Source organism: Leuresthes tenuis, unplaced genomic scaffold (assembly GCF_036924035.1).
Source record: "Leuresthes tenuis unplaced genomic scaffold, fLeuTen1.0.hap1 SCAF_17, whole genome shotgun sequence".
Classification (NCBI taxonomy): Eukaryota; Metazoa; Chordata; class Actinopteri; order Atheriniformes; family Atherinopsidae; genus Leuresthes; species Leuresthes tenuis.
The window spans coordinates 12,882,369-12,901,243 of NW_027325371.1; the positions used below are offsets into that span (position 1 = coordinate 12,882,369).

Consider the following 18,875-nt stretch of genomic DNA (forward strand, 5'->3'; position numbering starts at 1 on the left):
TGTGTGCTTGTAAGTGATCAACGGTGTGAGAGCATGTATGTATCAGATGCTAGAGTAGACCCACAAAGTGTAGCTCAGCTCTCTGACCTCCATCACTCCCAAACCACAGGGAAGGGGTAAATAAAAGGGGGTAGATGAAGTGGGGCAATAGAAGGCCTTTTAGGTGGTCACATTTGAGGTTTTAGTGTAAATCAAATGGGGACAAGTGCAGTGAGCGAATCAAACAGAGGAAGAAACTGAGGAGGGTTGCTCGAGAGAAAATATAGGTTTTAGAAGTCGTGTCAGGATGAGTGGAGCGACTGAAAAGGCAGGAAAATGTCAAATCTTGTTGTCACATCACATTTTTATTGTCCTCTCTACAGGTGTATGTGAATGGTGAGTTGGTGACCAATATTGGAGAAGGAGGAAGTTTTGGAGAGCTGGCTCTGATCTATGGGACTCCTCGAGCTGCCACTGTCAAGGCCAAGACTGATCTTAAACTGTGGGGAATTGACCGAGATAGCTATCGACGCATCCTGATGGTATGAATGACAAATATTACTGTACATGTGTGTAAGTGCACGTTAAATCCCACACTTTTCAGTCATCAGCAACCATGTTGGACAGAGTGGGGAGTTTGGCATGACTTCAACTACTTCTAAGGTGCATGAAGAGATTCAGATAATTGGGATATGAAATTCTCCTCTTATTAGATTTTAAAGGTGTACATTGAATTGCATGTTCAGAGACAACTGCGTTGAATGCTATAAAAGCTATGTCACGTGCACCTCATTCAGACTCACAGACAGAATGGCATGCTGTACTCTAACATCTGTTTGTTTTCGGAAAATCAGACACAATTGTTGGGACATTATGTGTCATTTAAATGGGATATTATTCCAGCTGGGGCATTTCAGCATCGACAAGTAAGCGTAAATGTTTAATACCTGTCAAATCTGTCAAACTTACAAGTCTTATTACTCTTTTTACATCATCATCACATGCGCTAAAGTTCAACATTGGGGCAAAAAGTAATTTTTGCACTTTCCATTATTCAGAAGAAACTATGCTGCAATTTACTAAACTCATAAAAAGTTAAATGGAACATTAAACCTCAAACACATAACCCAATAACACTCCCTCAATGACACGATACAGAAATAAGTATGATGTATCTACACAGTACAAATGTACCGCTGTAGACTCTCTACAATAATCTTTCATGTTCCTTTACTTGCTGTATTTTCTCCCACTCAGCCACTTAAGACTCCTTAAACACTTCAAATTACAGAAAAAGTGCACACACTGCGAACACATTCTGACATATGCACGCACATATCCTCCCGTTTGAATGTTTTTCTAGATCTCCTCCTAGATGAAGAAAGGGAAAAAGTCAAAGCAGAGGGGAGTGAATGGGAGCTGGAGAGAAGAGAAAGGGTCAATTCTAATTCCTTGACACGCACTTCCCACTCCAGGAGCTTATCTTGTAGGAATGTCTAAATGTTTAAAGTGGAAACACTAGGTGTTCTGCCCTGGCTGTCATACTCACTCACACGTACACATTTATTTTTGGGTGCTGTGTCAGAATGACTAATTATTATACAAGTGTGAGTGTATCTGTGTGAGACGCCTTTCCCTGCTAAATACTCCCTCAAATGTTCCTTATTTAAAAAAAAAAGAAAAAAAAATCAGACAGGCTCCAATTAACCTTTCCAATTCCTGTATGCATCAAAGCATTTTGCCAGTGCCAGCAGTGAAATTCTGTTTTATGTCAAACAGAACTCACAGAGATGGAACAAGGTGTGTTTTTGGACCATTCAGCTCAGTGTAAAGTTGGCACCGGCCTGCCTAGCACTCATGTCACCTCTTGAGTGCATAGCTAAACTGACGGCACAATCTGCCCGGGTAACCTTTCTTTGAGAGGATTCTCTCTCTCCTCAGCTCTCATTCCTTCGTTCCTTACAGCAGCAGCAGGAGGGGAGACGGGGTGAAACAGAATTCAATTATGTGAACCTGTAGTTAATTATTGCTGTCAATGATTTGTAAAGCTGTTTTTTTTTTACAAAGTGTGGTATTCTGGCAACGTCTTTAGCCAACACAATGAGCATTCACTCTTTGTGTAAATATATGTGTGTGTGTGTGTGCTTCCTAGTAAAAATTCTGCTGAGTGCCTGTGTCTGCAGCTAGTTAGTGAGAAACTCGCAAGGTGCGTCGCCACTGCCATCAGTTTCATTGTTTTCACATCTGCTCCCCTGTCTTGTCTCCAAATTGCAAGATTAAGGCTCATTTTAGTCGTTTCACACTCGCTGATCGACTCCGTTTCATGAAGCTTTTTAGCAATAATGTCAACTTTTGCTTGCTTTTCGCGAAATTCGGTTTCGTCATGTGTTCTTGAGTGAATTTCAGCTGTTGCTGTTGATTGAACAAAGCCAGATATTTTCTCACAGACGACTAGCTTTGCAAGGCAAAACAATAAATCACTTAATGGAATTCAAAATTCAATTAGACTGTCATTGCAGAACACAAGATTGACTAATCAGATTACAGGCGTAGTCTCTTCATGCTACCCCCCCAAAAAAAAGCAGAAGACACACACAATTGAACAGTTGGCTTGGAACACGATCTTCCCATCCAGTTGTGATGGAGATAGGCAGGGATGTGTCTGATTTCCCGTTACTGCGGACTGATTTTCATCTCATCAACTAGATTTTCTCACCACTGCATCTTATCAAAAGAAGCCCAGGTAGAGGCATAGCCTCAGGTCCAAACTGACTTAGCTTTAAGCAGCTCTTAGCTCTCTTTCCTCTCAGTCAGTAGCTTTTTGTGGTGACATTTAGCCCGAAGAACACAGGGGGCAGTCATGGTTTTAGGATCTGCTGTGCTGATTCCACTCCCTGTGCTTAATTTCCCAACACTGATGACTGCATCATGACTGCGAGAGAAAATCAAAGCTCCCTCATGTTTACTTTGGCCCTTGAAAACATGTAGATACTAATTATCCTCCTGAAAGTACCTTGCATTAGACGCAGTGGCAAAAAACGGCACGTGTACTTGTCATTATCAGAATGATCAAAATTGGCCTTGAAGCAATTTCAGACAAGCATGTTGATGATGCAGTTGCTGATAATACAATGTGTCAGTGATGGTATCAGTTAAAGCCAAAGGACCCCTTCAAAACCCACCACATCCACCCAACCCACCGCTCTCCTTATCCAAGAGTCTGTTTGAGCAAACAATGTAATACCATTCCTTGTGATAAACACTCTCTTCATTGTGTTGCATCAGTCATACAATACCCACGTAGTTGTGTCATCTTGGTATTTAAACACACTCTTACAGACAAAGCCATTAACAAACTGACAGACCAGTGTCAACAAACAGAACACAAGACAAAAGGAAACAAGGAGCAATTATGCCACGAAATGAAGAGCAGTGAAGGATGTGGGAGTTGGTGTTTCATATTGGACAGAGATGAAGGTGACAGAGCCGGGGCGTAAGGTACAGTTGGTTTAGTCTGGCTTCATTCCACACCTCAAGTCTTTGAAGAATCCACCTCAAAGACAGCAAACAGACATAGAGGCTGGTTCATCTTTAACCACAAGAGGAGTGAACACATTAGGGCCAGGAGGAGAGGGAGATTTTTATACATGGCACATGTGCTCAGGCCCTCCCAAGTAGACAGGACAGATAAAGACAGATACAGATAAAGAAGAATGCAACGGGAAAAATGATGTTCATTAACTAAATACATGCTTGAAATTTCTGATTACAGAATTTTTGAAATGCATCATTTGCTTTTTCCATCAACTCCAGTGAACCCCTTCATTGTTGATATTACTCAGGCGTACCCAGCCCTACCTGCTGCAGTCACAGAAGTCAGGCCTGCTGCATAATTTATTGTTATGTACGCACGGTAAGCCTTTAAGCTCTGTAGGTTTTGTGTAGAGGTCGTGCGTCTGAGTTTGAAGGTGTATTTGTTCACGTAATGAACAAGTTGTGTCCCTGCAGAGAAACATAAGTGGCAGAACTAAAAACAGACCGCATGCACTGCCTGCACACACAGACACACACTCGAGTCATTTACTCAGGGGGGGAGGCAGTGCAGGCTAGAATTCCTTTAATCAAGTTGTTTACAATTCTGACTTTGACGTTGACTCACTTGGGAAGATTTTCTCCCCTTTCAAGACAAAATGTGAAATTATATGAAATTAGAGGCAGCAGCGGGACTCGGGCACTTTTGCACCGAAGACACACCAAGCCTCCATATATCACTTCCATATGCAGAGGCAGACGCAGGGCGGACAAGATCGTCTCTCCTCACTGGTTTATTCTCTCTTTATGTTCCCGCTCTCTCCAAGTGATTCGGTGCAGTAAGGGAAGGGGTCCTCTGGGTCTAGACTTGTCAGGAAGCACCTGATTTTCATGGCAAAGGCAGGGGAGCGGGGAAAGTCCCCTGCCTGGTGGGTGGGGTGGGCCACACACACAGACACACACACGCAACATTACCACATATCTCATACATACCTCCATAAGCATGGCCCGGTGAACTATGATCAGTTCATCACAATATATCTTGTACTGTAGCTTCACTTTGTACCTTTGGTATGTGGCTGTGCCATATATTTCATTTGCAGATAGCCTTAAAAGTCAGCGATGGCAAACATATTTCTTCTCTGAGAGATGATAAAGGACCACTGACCGAGCAACGTATGCCCAGGCAAGAATAGTGTAAAAAAAAAAGTTGAAAGAATCTTCTTCAAAGAAAAACAGTTTGTAAATTTGAGTTTGAAAAAGCCGACAGAAAATGCATCTCAGGCCCGGCGCTAACTCTGGAATGAAAAACAAGCGAGAATGTTCAACAAAACATCATTTTGGTGACCTTTAAAACCTTTGAAGATGGAAAGATGGAAGTGGGAGGAGATTTGAAAAAAACTGCCCATTTTATGCAATAAATCAAACCTACCTCTTAAAACCAAGGCAGTCAGAGATAGATAAAAAGCTAGATTGCAACACTTTGCAGAATTGTCTTAAATGACCATAGCGGAGGAGTAACCACAAGCCCATAGAACTGCAGCGTTACCATGCAAAAGAGTGTGGCAAACGGTTAATGTGCTTCCTGTGTTTGTTTTATAGGGGAGCACTCTGAGAAAGAGAAAGATGTATGAAGAGTTCCTCAGCAAGGTCTCCATCCTTGGTAAGTGTGCAGAAATCGGAACATCTACGGAAGACGTATGCACTTGTATTTCTGTTTGTTTCTCCACTTATGAACAGGTAAAGAATGAGCCTGTTTGCATTTGTATCCCATCATATAAGTTGATTTCAAGTAGGTCAAAGGGTGCAAAGTGCAGGCAGTTATATCAACGTATTTTATAGATTAGGCCGCATAAACACGGGCACACGTTGTCACACAAGGCCCATAGCTGAGTAAGGTCGGTGTGTACACTCCTAATCTGCTCATACTGTTTGTGCTTAAACCAGTCACACTCTGCAATGCCTCTCTGTGGACAATTAAAGAATAGGGTGTTAAGCTAAGCCTCTCTTTCCCACTGGAATTTGGATAACATCATCCTACACAGGCCACTGGATTTGGAGGGATGGCGAGAGAGATTCATTCAGACTCTCAAATTGAGTTGCAATTGGAACTGACATCTCATCCCTTTCCACTTGATCGTGTGTGTGCGGTGTATAGAGTGAGGCCATGCCCCCTGTACAGAGTTATTAGCTGGGTGAGTAAACACATACACTCAATTCAGGTCTTGGGAGAACGTCTCTGAGGTCCACTCTCTTTTCATTCACCTCCTTTCTTCCGCAGCTCCCTTTTTGACAGCCTTGTTGAGGCCTGTATTCAAACCCGCCTCCCTCGTTGAAGTGCTTTAGCGCCCTTCATTCCTCTTTCTGTCGCTTTGCCTCTCTGCTCTGCCTCTTTGAATTGGAGGAGGGGTAGGGGGCGGAGGTGTTTTTGTTTGTCTTTGATTTTTGAGATAGCCACGAAATTGGGTACAAGCCCTTGATGTCGCAGAGAGAAGGTAGAAAAAAAAAAAAGCGTTGTTGTTTGTCACCCTCACATTCAAACAGGCTTCAACATCCCAGTTCCCTGGATGTTTACTGTGTATGTGTGCAATGAGGTGACCTAAGTGGGTGCAGGCTTGATGAAGCGTAAAATGTTGGTTCTTTAGTCAGGACATTTGTGTATCATGTTACTTGCCTTGCCGTTCAGGATCACCTCTGTGGGACCTGCTGCCTTTAGCTTGCAGCCAGACAGAAGACATCCATCTGGCTCAGGCAGACACCGCGGCCCCACCAGAGGGGACACTGGACACCTCCAAATCGTCAGGCCTATCTTAGTTAATCCTAAATACATACACATTTATATGCACACACACACAAATAGACACACTAGGCTCAGTTACTGAGCACATCAGGAGACAATGGTTCCAGACAAAGAGATCCAGCTGTAGTTTTACACCTCTAACTCACGTCTTAGTCAAGTCAAAACAATGAATCATCTTTTCATCTAGACAAAGCTGAGGATGATGAGTGTTTTCACTGCAGATAAAACACATTCCACATGTAGATGTATAGACTGTTTAGATTAGCCCAAAGTAATCTGCTGAAGTGTGAAAGAAGGATGAGCTCATTAGCAAAACTACTACGTAGAGATATGCCGTTATTCGTTTCTCTTTGGTGCTCCAGTAAGATGTGTGACGACATGTGCTTTAGTTTCTGTGAAATGACCAGAGAGCTTCTAGAAGAATCTAGGTTTAAGACTTCAGTGTGCCTGTGGTCGGCTGGTTAAAGAGATCGGCTGGATTTCTCTGAAGATCTACAAAGTCTACAAAGAATAGATAGACAAATTAAAAAATGGGAAATGAGATATTTTTACATGTTTCGTCAGAACTCATTCACAAATGTGATATCTGTGTTTGTTTTAAGGAAGTTTAAATATTTGTGATCTTTGGGGAAATATGAAGATTTTCTTCAGGCTCTTATATGTTTATGGTTCAGTTTATGCTCCGTTCCACACGGTTGTGGAAGTGGAATATTACATTCAAATAATGTGCAATTTGATCTTTGAAGTCACTGGTTATAAAAGCAACATCATTCTTTCTCAATCCACATGCACTGGTTTAGATTAAAGCCGAACATGTTCTCTTTAGCAGGCACTGGGTGATCTTATCTACTGTAGTTCACCCAGAGTAAAGGATACTTGACTGTGTTTGGGATAAAAGATATCTCTGTCACCACAATCCCGAGTCAGCTCAAGGTGTTTCAGCTCTGTGGGCCTCCATGAAATGAGGGAGTTGTCAGAAGATCTGAGCTGAGTTTAGCCCACCAGTTGACTGCAGAAGCAACCATTGAGATCATGAACAGAAACTTTTGGGAAAAGTTTGTGCATCTGCTGCTGCTTTGGCCCTTGTTATTAGAACAGATTGTTTTCAGTGATCTGTTGTCCATTCACAGAATCTTTGGATAAGTGGGAGCGTCTGACTGTAGCTGATGCTCTGGAGCCTGTTCAGTTTGAAGATGGAGAGAAGATTGTGGTGCAGGGAGAGCCGGGTGATGATTTCTTCATCATTACAGAGGTAAGGTCTGTCGTGCCACAGCAGTATGTGGGGTCATTTTCCCATACTGTCACATTTCCTGTAAGCTGTAAGTGCTGACATATTGGACCTGGGTCTTTGTACATGTCATCAGGGGGCTGTTAGGGTTGACATACATGTCATCATGCAGAAATGTAGGTGGGCGCTTTGCTGACATCGGAACTGATTCCAATTTATTGCCACCAGCAGACAGACTGCCCGGTGGTGCTCCCCTTCTCCAGCCCTCAACCACGACTCTTGTGCAAAGAAATGTCCCCCGAACACTGCAGGCTTTGTGGAGCTGGGGCCCCTGGTTTGGCTTCGTGAAGGGCCCCCCTGCCTGTCATGCTAACACACTTTTGATTAACTCCATACTTGTACAGCTTTTACCCAGGTCAAGTCAAGATGGGGCACAATCTGCTCTCCCTTCCTCCTTTCCTCTCGTATTTTCAGACTTACTTGTCAGCTGAATTTCTCACATCGTCACTCTGTCTGTCAGTCACTACATCTGTCCAGCTTATTCTGTACGCATCAGTACCCTGTGAGCTGTGGTTTGATCGAGTGCTTAGGAGTAGTTAAGCCAGAGACAAATTTTCTGTGTGTTGAGTGATGTATCAGTCCTTACCCCCATGTTGACTCACCCTAATTTTCTCTCCTCACCTGTGCCTTTCCGGCACAACGCTCCTCCTCTCTTCTTCTTCGTCCGTCTTTCACCCATCTTTTCACTCTCATTGGTATGCCTCCTTCCAAATTCACATTCTTTCTCCAAGTATGTGCGCACTGACATATTGGAGTTTGTTTGTTTGCTCTAACTTTGCTCAAAAGACCAGAACTGCAATTGTTAGAAGGAAAAATCTCCCGTTCTGACACACAGCTCAGTGTCTAAAAGGTGCAGATCTTAGTCTGTGTTCCACTCGCTGGGAAATCAGACTGTAGACAAAACAAGGAAAAAGTGAGAACAGCTGAAGAACAGCCCTGGAGGAGCATAAAGATATGTTGGCAGGATGTAAGTATGAAATGAGTTTAAACTCCCTACACTGATCGTCCAATGTGACGATTGTGTAAAGTCCCGCAAAATAAAGCAAGAAATCATCATTCTTAGGGAATGCCATCCATTGTGGCCACAAAGGACATTTCTGGGACAGAGGTAAAGGAAAGGAAAACACTGTATAAGAATATATCTTATTGACATAAGACCCCGCGAACAGCTTGTTATACCAGAACAAACCAGGCAGAAGCATCAACATCATTATGAGGATTTGAACAAAAACATAGATTTCAAAATAAACTTTACTCCTGAAAAATGATTTATTGCATCAAAAGCTTGCCGCCTCTGTTTTAAGCTAAAGGTCTGCACTTTATTATCATAGACAAAATAGACGGCGCTTGTCTAAATATTTTTAGACTGAACTGTATACAGCTCACATAAACCTCGCATTCTCTTATCAGCGTCGGCCAAGTCTGATGTGTCTGAATGAAATTGTGCAGAAATACTTTTGGAAAGCCAGTTTGGACACAACCGTTTGAATCAGCAGCGCATGACTCATCAGACTGAGACTTTGTAGATCCCAGAGAGGCGATGAAAAACAAAAAAAAGAACTGGAAAATATGCAGAATAATCTAGGAATCACAGGATGGTGGGATGGATGAGGAGCCAGAAAGAAAAGAAAGACCAGAATTCAGTTGTTGTAGGCAGCTAAAAGGTTTTAGTTTGTGACTTTATCACAGCGTATCCACTCTCATCTTCATGGAGAAGGACTTAAACAAGGCTCAATAAAGTTTAGCTTTCGTGAATCCTCCTGCACCACGTGTATCCCCTTTTTTTTCTAACCACCTACTTTTGCACCAGTAGCCGTTCAGTTCTTTCTTTAACCTCATGTCTCAGGCAGCCTGACTTTCCCAGAGCGGAGTGGACTGTGGTGGAATGTGTGTTGCTGACTTTCACACGGGGTCAGCAGACCCAGCCTCCTGGGAGGGAGACGAGAGGGAGAGAGACAGAGACAGAGAAAGAGAAGGATGAGTCAAAGAGGGCAGGGACATGTGGGTAGAGCGGAGGACCACAAGTAAAGAGGGAAAGGAGGATTTTGGAAGTGTGAGTTATAGCACTCCCTATCCTCTCATCTTGAGACTCCTCTTTATGCACATACCTTTTATTTTGTTTGTTTTTTTCTCTGATTATTATTGTACATATGCCCAGGATGTCAGACTCTCCCACCCTTTGCCTTAATCTGCCTCTTTTCCCCCTTTTTTTGCTTTTTCTGCGGTTTCAGTGGATCAGCCAAAGACAACCCCACAATCACTAATTACGTGCTGCTGATGGGGAAGATTAACAAAAGGGGGGTATAAAGACATCACATTTTTTGCCAGGCGGGAGGAATGAGGCCCTAATGAAAAGTGACATGTTTACATTGTTTTTTTTTTCTCACACTGTACAAACAAGCCTTTACAGGCTCCGGGACCAGGAAGACTTGCTCTCACCTCCTTTCACATCAACTCCTGTTGATTTTGACTTCTTTCTCACCTCTTTGCTCGTACCCATACTTACACAACGTGCGCACTCCTTCTGCCGATGTGTCATACATAGAAGCTTTAAAAGGATGGGGAGGAACTTGCAGAAGGTCAGTGAGTTCTGACATGTGGTGATGTGAGGGACTGAAACAGTGATCAAACTGAAGTGTTGCCTTGTCAGTTGTTTGCAAAGTCTTGAATTTCAGAGTTTCAAGTTCTAAACGATCTATTTTGAGTCCCTAAGAAGTCCATTCAGATCGTGTACGTATCCTTGATGTTTTTAAAAGTCAAAGAAGCGGCTTACTGCAGCACACATATATTTTTGTATTTGTTAAAAATGGCATTATTTTCCCATATTTTAGGGTCTAAATGATCCGTAGGGAGAAAAATGTTTGAAAGTGTTCTAATGTCATGACAGTCAGCCAAGAAAAGGCTATTCCGAGGGGCGATTCTCAGCATCAGAGTGAAAGTGCTTGTGTTGATGTTATTTTGAGTCCCTAAGAAGTCCATTCAGATCGTGTACGTATCCTTGATGTTTTTAAAAGTCAAAGAAGCGGCTTACTGCAGCACAGTGCCCGTACTCAAATGATAACGAATGGATTTGAAAAGGCTTATAACAAAAATCTGTGTAACATGTCTTCCACAGCAAAAGCAAATCGCAGTGCCTTTGATTTCATCAGACTGAGGCTTTCCCAGGCAGGGATGTTAAAAGCTAAATATGAGTGTGAAGGAGATTCCAGCTCATTCTTTGCATGTTTGCAAACTGTCACAGGTGGGGGGGGGGAGGCAGCAGTTTATTACTCTGTATAGTTTCACCCTGCTGTTCATACAATCCCAGTTAGCTGTTTTGTGTTTTTCTTCATTCTGCAAACATCCTCCTAAATGAGTAATACTGTAAGTTTGAAACCAGCTGTTGTTTGAAAGCTTGAAACGACCGACTGAATGAATGAGTCATATTTCTGCTGTGACACCTAATTCATCATTTCCACTCGGGGATGTTTTTGGATACGTCCAAAATGTCAAGTCATTTTGCCTTTAAACATGTCTTTAGATGTTGTCTAAAACATCACCTGTACTGGTTAAAATGTTGCATCATTTTTAAAGAAGCACTTATTATTATTACTTCTTTATCTATTTTGATTAAGGTCACATATTACTGATGTTAAAATAAAGATTTGGGGTTTTTTTTTGTCTGTCAAAGCAGTTTGATTTGAGGTATTTGCCCAAATGTCACGCTTCAAGTGACTTCATGTATTCTTCTGCTCGATGTTTGTCTTGTCATCCTCTTTGCACATGTATTCACTCTAATCTCTTCCTTTCATCAGTCTAAACACTACGTTATGAGTTATCTCCTATTTGTCTTTTAACCTCACACAAAAGCAATCACACTGACACAGTCTAAAGGGTCCCTGTGTGGATTGTCTGTCGTACGTTTCCTGATATTTCCCTGTACCCAACAAGTATTTGCTGAAATTCAATTTAGCTAATGGAATTTAAGCCCTCCTTTTATAGACTGAGAATTGATGCAGTTAATAAATGAACTCGTTTTTTCTTTTCTTTTTTTATTTGAGTGAAAAAATGCAGGCTCAAGAAGGAAGTTAAAGATTAACAGGTCTTAAATGAGTTGAACCATTTTTGAGTCCTTTTTAGAGCAACCCTCAGGCTTCTGTGCAGATGTGAGGGAGCACATTTTGTGAGTAATGCTGCAGTGTTTCCTAAGAGAGCTCAGTGTGTGTGTGTGTGTGTGTTGGTGTTTGAATGAGAAGGTGCAGACACCGGTGCTGGGTGGCCCCATGAACAGGCTACTCCGGATATCACCTTTCTTCATCTCTGCCTGTGCCCCTGTCTCTGTTTCTCTGGGCTTGTTGTCATTCCACAGCGGTTGTCATACATGCAACATGTTACATTTTGACTTGTCACCCCCCCCCACAGCTGATGCATTACACCCTGCCTGGGTTGTATTTGCTTAAGTATTGATGCATATAAATGGATGTGAATGTGCATTTTGTTTTAAGGACCTTAGCCAGTGATTAAGTATCAGCTGAGAGACAGATGATTCACTGCGGCTGCTTTAATTGGCTCACAGTATCCCTTTTGCTGTGGCTCTGCTGTTGGATTCTCATTCATTTATGCTCTCTGTTTGTTTTGCTTTCTTTGCATGACCTCCACTGCTGTCTTTTATTGTTAGGCCTGCACACGCTGTGATGGGCAGGAGAAGCTCTCCAATGTTTATAAATGAAATATCTGTGGAGTAGAGTACTACTACTGGGGTGGTACAGTATGAGATGGTTATCTGGACCACACCAGATGAGGCCAGTTCAAGAATGAACTACTGTAGTTGCGGTGCTGCACTGTCTCATTCTCTTTGTTTGGACATGAATGGAAAGGAGAGTATTCCCGGGGTTGTAAACACAGAAGGTCTTTTCTCTCAGGGTCTTTTTTGTCATCCAAACTGCAGTGCCAGAAATGCAAGAGTCTGAATATTGCAAAAAAAAAAAAGAAGTTTGTGCTTGATTGATGTAGAAAAGTCTGTCCAAAAAAGAAAAGTATTGAGTTAGGAGAAAGTGCTACAGAAACAGCCTCTGTGAATGAATTATGGCCTCAAGAAAGAACTCGAAGTGACGAAAAACGATGGCAGATGTGAAAATTTGGACTAGACTTTTAGCACCACCAGCTTTTTATCTTCAGTTCATCACGTCCCTACTAACTGAGAGGAAAGATGCAGTTTGACATTCAACAAACGTAGCTTGCACACTCCATTAAGCCAAGAATGATTTAATAATAGTTTTTTCTCATCTGCAGCCTCTTTCTTTGCACAGTTAACACATATTTTTGTATTTGTTAAAAATGGCATTATTTTCCCATATTTTAGGGTCTAAATGATCCGTAGGGAGAATAATGTTTGAAAGTGTTCTAATGTCATGACAGTCAGCCAAGAAAAGGCTATTCCGAGGGGCGATTCTCAGCATCAGAGTGAAAGTGCTCGTGTTGATGTTATCCTTCTTTTGTCTGAAGTTACGGCAGCTCGACATAATAACTTGAACTTCCGATATGTGAGGAACAGCTTTCTCTGAGCAGCAGTTGACAGCAGGCGCAGGTGCTTTGGTGTGGGATTTTCTCTCTAATTTAGCTGACACTTGGAGGCGCAGTGTGTGCTCTGGGGCGTTTCCAACCATTTGAAGGACAATTAGTCACTTCAGCTTGTCCCAGGGTTCAACCGTTGCACAGACCTGTTCATCCTTTTTCCGACCACTGTTCGGAAGTGCGCAAACACCTTTAGATACCTTACTATAAGTTACGTCTTCCAGTATTTTCCAGTTCTGTAATGTTCCTGCGTTTTTTTCTCCCCTCACTCACATTTACACGGTTTTCTTCCTGAAACAGTTCGGTTGCCTGTTGGACAATTTTCTGCTGCAGTCCCTTTTGCCATCAAATAATTGAAATAGAAATCTGGGCTTGGCCAAACCAAACTGCAGAAATCTTGCTAAAGAAGTTACTTTAAAAGATTAACGCTGAATAAAACAAACAACAAAGATTTTTTTAAAAAGATAATTGAGCAGAAAAGAAAAACAGGGACACAATCAGCGACAAATCAAAGAAAAAAGAGTTGAGGACGCTGAGGGAATATTCAGGCTGTTGAAGCTTTAATTACATTTGTTTTACTCTAACCACTATAATAGTCAAGTGTGCCACGAAAGTCATCCAGTCTTTTCTTTAAGGCATGCTCATAAAGAGTGAAACAGTAGCATAGAACAGAATTATTACCCAGGGCAGAGATGCAGTCAGTCTCTTATCTCAGTGATCAGTCCAGGTGCTGAGACTGGCTGCTGTTTGATTGCCAGGACTACTCAGACAAATTTCACGGCTGCCAAATTCAATTACACTAAAACCCACACACTAATACACACAAGTAAACACACACACTTCAATAGACCTTTAAGACTGTGCAGATTTTGCGTGTATATGTGTACAAAAAGTTCAATTGAAGGTAAACAAGCTGTAGCAGAAAATGAAAAGACAGTAAGATGTATCTAATGGCTGGAAATGTGCCTGCATACTATCTCAGACCAGGATTTCCTTTGCTGTATATCTTTAATGTTTCACTTTAAAAAAAAAAAAAAGCATTACGCTCTAATTTGATCAAATACTTAAAACAACAACAGTTACAGTCACCTACAGCCTCTATCTCCACTTCGCTCTATTTTAAAGCAGTCAGGAGACCCCATACCTGAGAGCTAGATTCAATCTGCTGTGTCATGTCGATGAGATAATTGCATCACGGCACAGTTTGTCCAGGTACAATTTGGAAAGGACACTCACACAGTACTCTTTACTTGAATGATACCCCCCCCACCTCTCCACAGCTCATTTCTAGCACGAACTCACCCACTCGCACAAAGTCACACACATCCCTTTCACTGAAACACAGTCTCACCTTTGTCTTTCTGCAGTGAGTTCCTGGCAGCTTTGGGGTTCTCATTAAAGCTCATTATATTCATATTTAGAATTATTAGCCAAGGCAGCACAAGGAGTAGAGCGAGCAGAGAAGGATTAGAAACAGTGAGAGATTGCTGGAATGGTCAAATCTGCTCTATGAAATGATCCAAGACAAGCTGGGAAGTTCCCCTGCTGTATTCTTACCTGTCATCAATTACAGCAGCTTTTAAATACCAACGCCTGCACTGAGAGTATATACTCCACTCTACATGTCCATTTGCCATTCATACTGTGTGACATCAAGTACAACTACACGTGTCTTGTAGTTCTCATGGAAAAGTAAATATTCAAACATATTCTCATACACACTCAAGAGGTTTGTCAACAGCTGCAAAACTTGACAGCATAACCTGTAGTCATCTGTTGGGCAGTGTGAATGGAAAGCATATTCCCTCCATTCACCCCCCTTAAAAGTTTTTAGATGACTCACACAGCCACACATCCCCACAACAACAACCGCTGGATGGTAATATGCGTAGCATGGCTGATCATGGAGTCCAGTTAGTCTCTTCAGAAGACGTCAGCTGTTGGTTTCTGTCGTGGTTTTTTTTTTTCCGCGTGTGTTTTCTTTGGTGTGTGTTTGGAAATGCAAAAATGACAATGATCCATTCGCAACGTGGGATTAGAGCAGACTGTTGTGTTTCTGCAAAAGTGCAGCAGCTTTCTGGGGTCATTCAAGGGCAGGGGCACACACTCTTGGACAATACAGTTGTTTCGATTTAATGGGAACATTTTGAAAAGGGGAATTATGTGATGGAGACACTGAGGAATTGGTTCAGCCTCTAATTTGCTTAGATGTTTGTATTTATTGCACTCAGGAGAAAAGAGAGCAGAGCTAATTGATTTTTGTATCACAGTCGCTCATGGGATAGACGAGTGTGCTTCTGCTCATGTACTTCCCAAGCAACAGGTGCCCGCCCCTCAGAAAAGAGGACTAAATCCTGTGCACCTGTGTTCTTATAAAGCAAAGGAATTTCTCCTCAACTTAATCCTCCTGATGATTTTTAGTCCCTTCCTAAATAACTGCCCCACCACCACCCCATCCTTGCCTTTTTGACACACACATCCTTTTTTTTCCATCTCTTGTTCTTTCTTTAGCCTCTGTGTCTCCTTGGTTTCACTCAACTGTCTCTTTTTGCTTTTCTTTGTCCAGGGAATAGCCTCTGTTCTGCAGCGCAGGTCTGACAATGAAGAGTATGTGGAGGTTGGACGCCTCGGACCCTCTGACTACTTTGGTTAGTGTCCTCTAAGCATTTTTGCTCTTCCACCGTTTGAGAAAAATATGATACAAATTATGGAAGTAAAAATGTAGAAATATCAACTTTAACATAGCTGGGAAAGGTCAAATATTACTCACCTTGCTTACTGAGTTGCTTACAGTTAATAAAGTCTTAAATACAATCAACTGTTTTTATTGATTAGTCTGTAAAAGATTTTCATAATTAAGGGTTCATTAATGTATTAAAAAACTGCAGAGGAGCCACAAGATTACATCATCAGCTTATTTCTTACTTTAATAGATGCATCTAAATGCAAAAAAATCCTAGTTTGATTGAACCCATGAAAAGATTTGGAGCACATTGACTAACTTTCAACCCCTCCCTCGTCCTCCCTCTTCACCCAGGCGAGATCGCCCTGCTGTTGAACCGTCCCAGGGCAGCCACTGTCGTCGCCCGCGGACCCCTCAAGTGTGTGAAGCTGGACAGGCCCCGCTTTGAGCGTGTCCTTGGGCCGTGCTCAGAGATCCTCAAGAGGAACATCCAGAGATACAACAGCTTCATCTCCCTCACCGTGTGACATGTCGGCCCCTCCCCCCGGGGCCCCCATCAGCAGGGGTGTGCAACATCAGCATCAGAGTTTTAATGATTGGGTGGGATATGGGGTGTGAGGATGTGGGCTGAAGAACGTGGATTTTACATCCATGATAACAGAACGCTCATTTCCTACCTTTTTTTTTCCATTTTGCGCGTTTCTTTCTTTTGACCTCCTGCACTTTGGCTTGATATGTGCTGTCATGTAGCTTTATGTCCAAAACAACACGCAGGGGTGTAAAAATCAGAGCAAGGCTTGAGATAATTTAACTCATGATAAAATGTGAATGAGCCATGCATCCAGTGTGTCAACTTTATATGATGCAAGCAAGACTGACAAAGAATGATGTTTGCACTTTAAAGTAATTTATGAAGGGTATGAATAAATTCAGGAAACACGGAGGAAGTGAAGTCATGTTTACGTACAGCATGATGAAGTGACTACACATTTCTTTGCTCGCTGGCTGTTGTTAGCCTTTTTTTCCACTTTTGGCTGTGCGTGGTATCATTTCTAGAGCATATCAAACCTGCACCACACAGACCTCTGTTCCCTGAAATGTGTTGTAGCCGTAAAGGTTTTTTTTTATTTTATTTTATTACTTTTTTAGTTGTATTGTTTGCTTTAAGAATACGTTTGCTGCTGACACCATTTGGAGGAGTTTTTAAAGGTAGTCGTATGTTGAAATGCTTAAATGCGTGATTGGTCCATCGATTTTGTTTTTTTCGGTTGTTAACAGATTTCCTGAGAAGACCAAACCCAACCATGAATTGATCCTACTAAGAATGTATTGTCTTTGCATCCAAAGCACCATATAGCTCATCTGTTCCTTTGGGCTCAGTTGCTATCTAAAAGCTCTGACACAACACTGGTTTCTTAATTCCAAGAACTATGAAGGCCAACTCCACAGACTTAATTATGGAAATAAATTTGAGTCTATTGAGAATAATTCTTGTAAGTTAGAGGCTGCTGCGAATCTGGAGGAAAATAAACACAAACAATACCCAGCTCGTGGTGCCTGGGGCTGCTTAAAATGCAGAAAGTAGAAAGGCAAAGATATGCAAGTTTGGAATCTGTCAATTTTTTTAAAATCTCAATTAGTATGAAATTGTACATACAGGAACAAGCCTGATATCCACTCCTATCTTTGTCCTTCATGGACAAAGAATTGTGATTTTAGGTTTTGTGAAATGGCCCGTTTTGTTTTATGTCGTGTTTTCATCGTTTAGTTATGCTTTGCCTGCTGTTCCACACCCTGTGTATGAACCCTAATGGAGAGAAGTTGCAGTGGAGGGTGTAAAACATGGAAGTTAACTCTGTCTTTGTTTTGGGTCCCACACAGTGCCTCAATATTAATAGATGGGGTATCAAGGCACCAGCTCTATGGATGGAGTGAAAGTGATCCTTACCATTAGTCTCGGAGCTGTTTCTTAATTGACTATCAGGCCCATTTTTATCTAAATGAAGAACTTGTCCCTATGTGTGACACTGTGGCTCACTGATGTGTCACTATGGCTCAGAGGAATGAGCTCATTCAGACTTTTGATACACAGAAAATACTTGTTTGTAGGATTACATACTAGTTGGTTTTAGCCATTCTATCAGATTAGTTGACAGTAGGGAAAGTATGCAAAATCTTCAAGGAAATCCTTTAAGATTTTACAGTCTCTGTATGTGCGTGCTGGTCAAATGAATTGACAAGTTGCTCTTTTCAGTAGGGGTTTTCTTTATGTTCTGAGGCGGCTCAGTCTGATCTGTGAGCTGTTGTATTCCAAAGGCACAGTAGTGTTATCAGTCCAGTCCACACACACAGCGTCTGAAACACACACACAACTATACTTAATATGCTTACACTGTCTCAGGACTAAATAAATCTTCAACGCGAACACATCCACATTTTATCTGACGCTTTTAGGCTGACTCTGTCTGATGCTGTAGTCCTAGCTTTTGCACCACTTTGAAATTTGTAATATTGGGTCAATGCAGTAGTCTTATTTAGCTGTTTTTAAGACATTACTTCTATGTTGGAAATAAGAGAGTAAAAAATATTAACTTATGTTGCTTTTCTTTAATCTACAAAATGTCAAAGTTGCACAACTGACCCAGCGACTGATGTGTAAATGGGACCTTAAGGAAAAGAGTCTTTATGTATTCTCTGTGTGTGTGTGTGTATCTTTTTCTTTCAACTATCAAACCATCTTGGGCAAATAAAGATAAGCTTCTAAAATCCTTTTGATTCGAGTCATTATTTTCTAATGTTCGGCCCCTCCTGGTTCCATCATGAGTGCGACTCTTTTTCACATTCTTTCCCCTCTGTTTATCCCAGCTCCTGGCATATTCTCCTCCTCTCCGGCTGGGACTTAGTTCTCTTTCTTTCTCTTATCTCAGCTCCTGCCCTTTGAGTCCATACTAACACCTCCCCTAAATGTTACATGTCCATTAATCTACTTTTTCTCTCACTAAAGTGCAAACTGTCCTCTTCAATCACACTTTTCGTATTTC

At 41.8% G+C, this 18,875-nt stretch overlaps 1 protein-coding gene across 2 annotated transcripts in view; it reads left to right on the forward strand.

Annotated features, from left to right (window-relative positions):
* Nucleotides 1-18,602, forward strand: part of prkar1b (protein kinase, cAMP-dependent, regulatory, type I, beta) — a 56,940-nt gene extending 38,338 nt beyond the window's left edge. For both annotated transcript variants that reach the window (XM_072368514.1, XM_072368515.1), the window contains 5 exons: nucleotides 363-521; nucleotides 5,113-5,173; nucleotides 7,441-7,562; nucleotides 15,718-15,799; nucleotides 16,189-18,602. In XM_072368514.1, coding sequence (XP_072224615.1) covers nucleotides 363-521; nucleotides 5,113-5,173; nucleotides 7,441-7,562; nucleotides 15,718-15,799; nucleotides 16,189-16,361 — 597 coding nt within the window. In that variant the 3' untranslated portion in view covers nucleotides 16,362-18,602. The remainder of the gene's footprint in view (nucleotides 1-362; nucleotides 522-5,112; nucleotides 5,174-7,440; nucleotides 7,563-15,717; nucleotides 15,800-16,188) is intronic.
* Nucleotides 18,603-18,875: the final 273 nt, after the last annotated feature.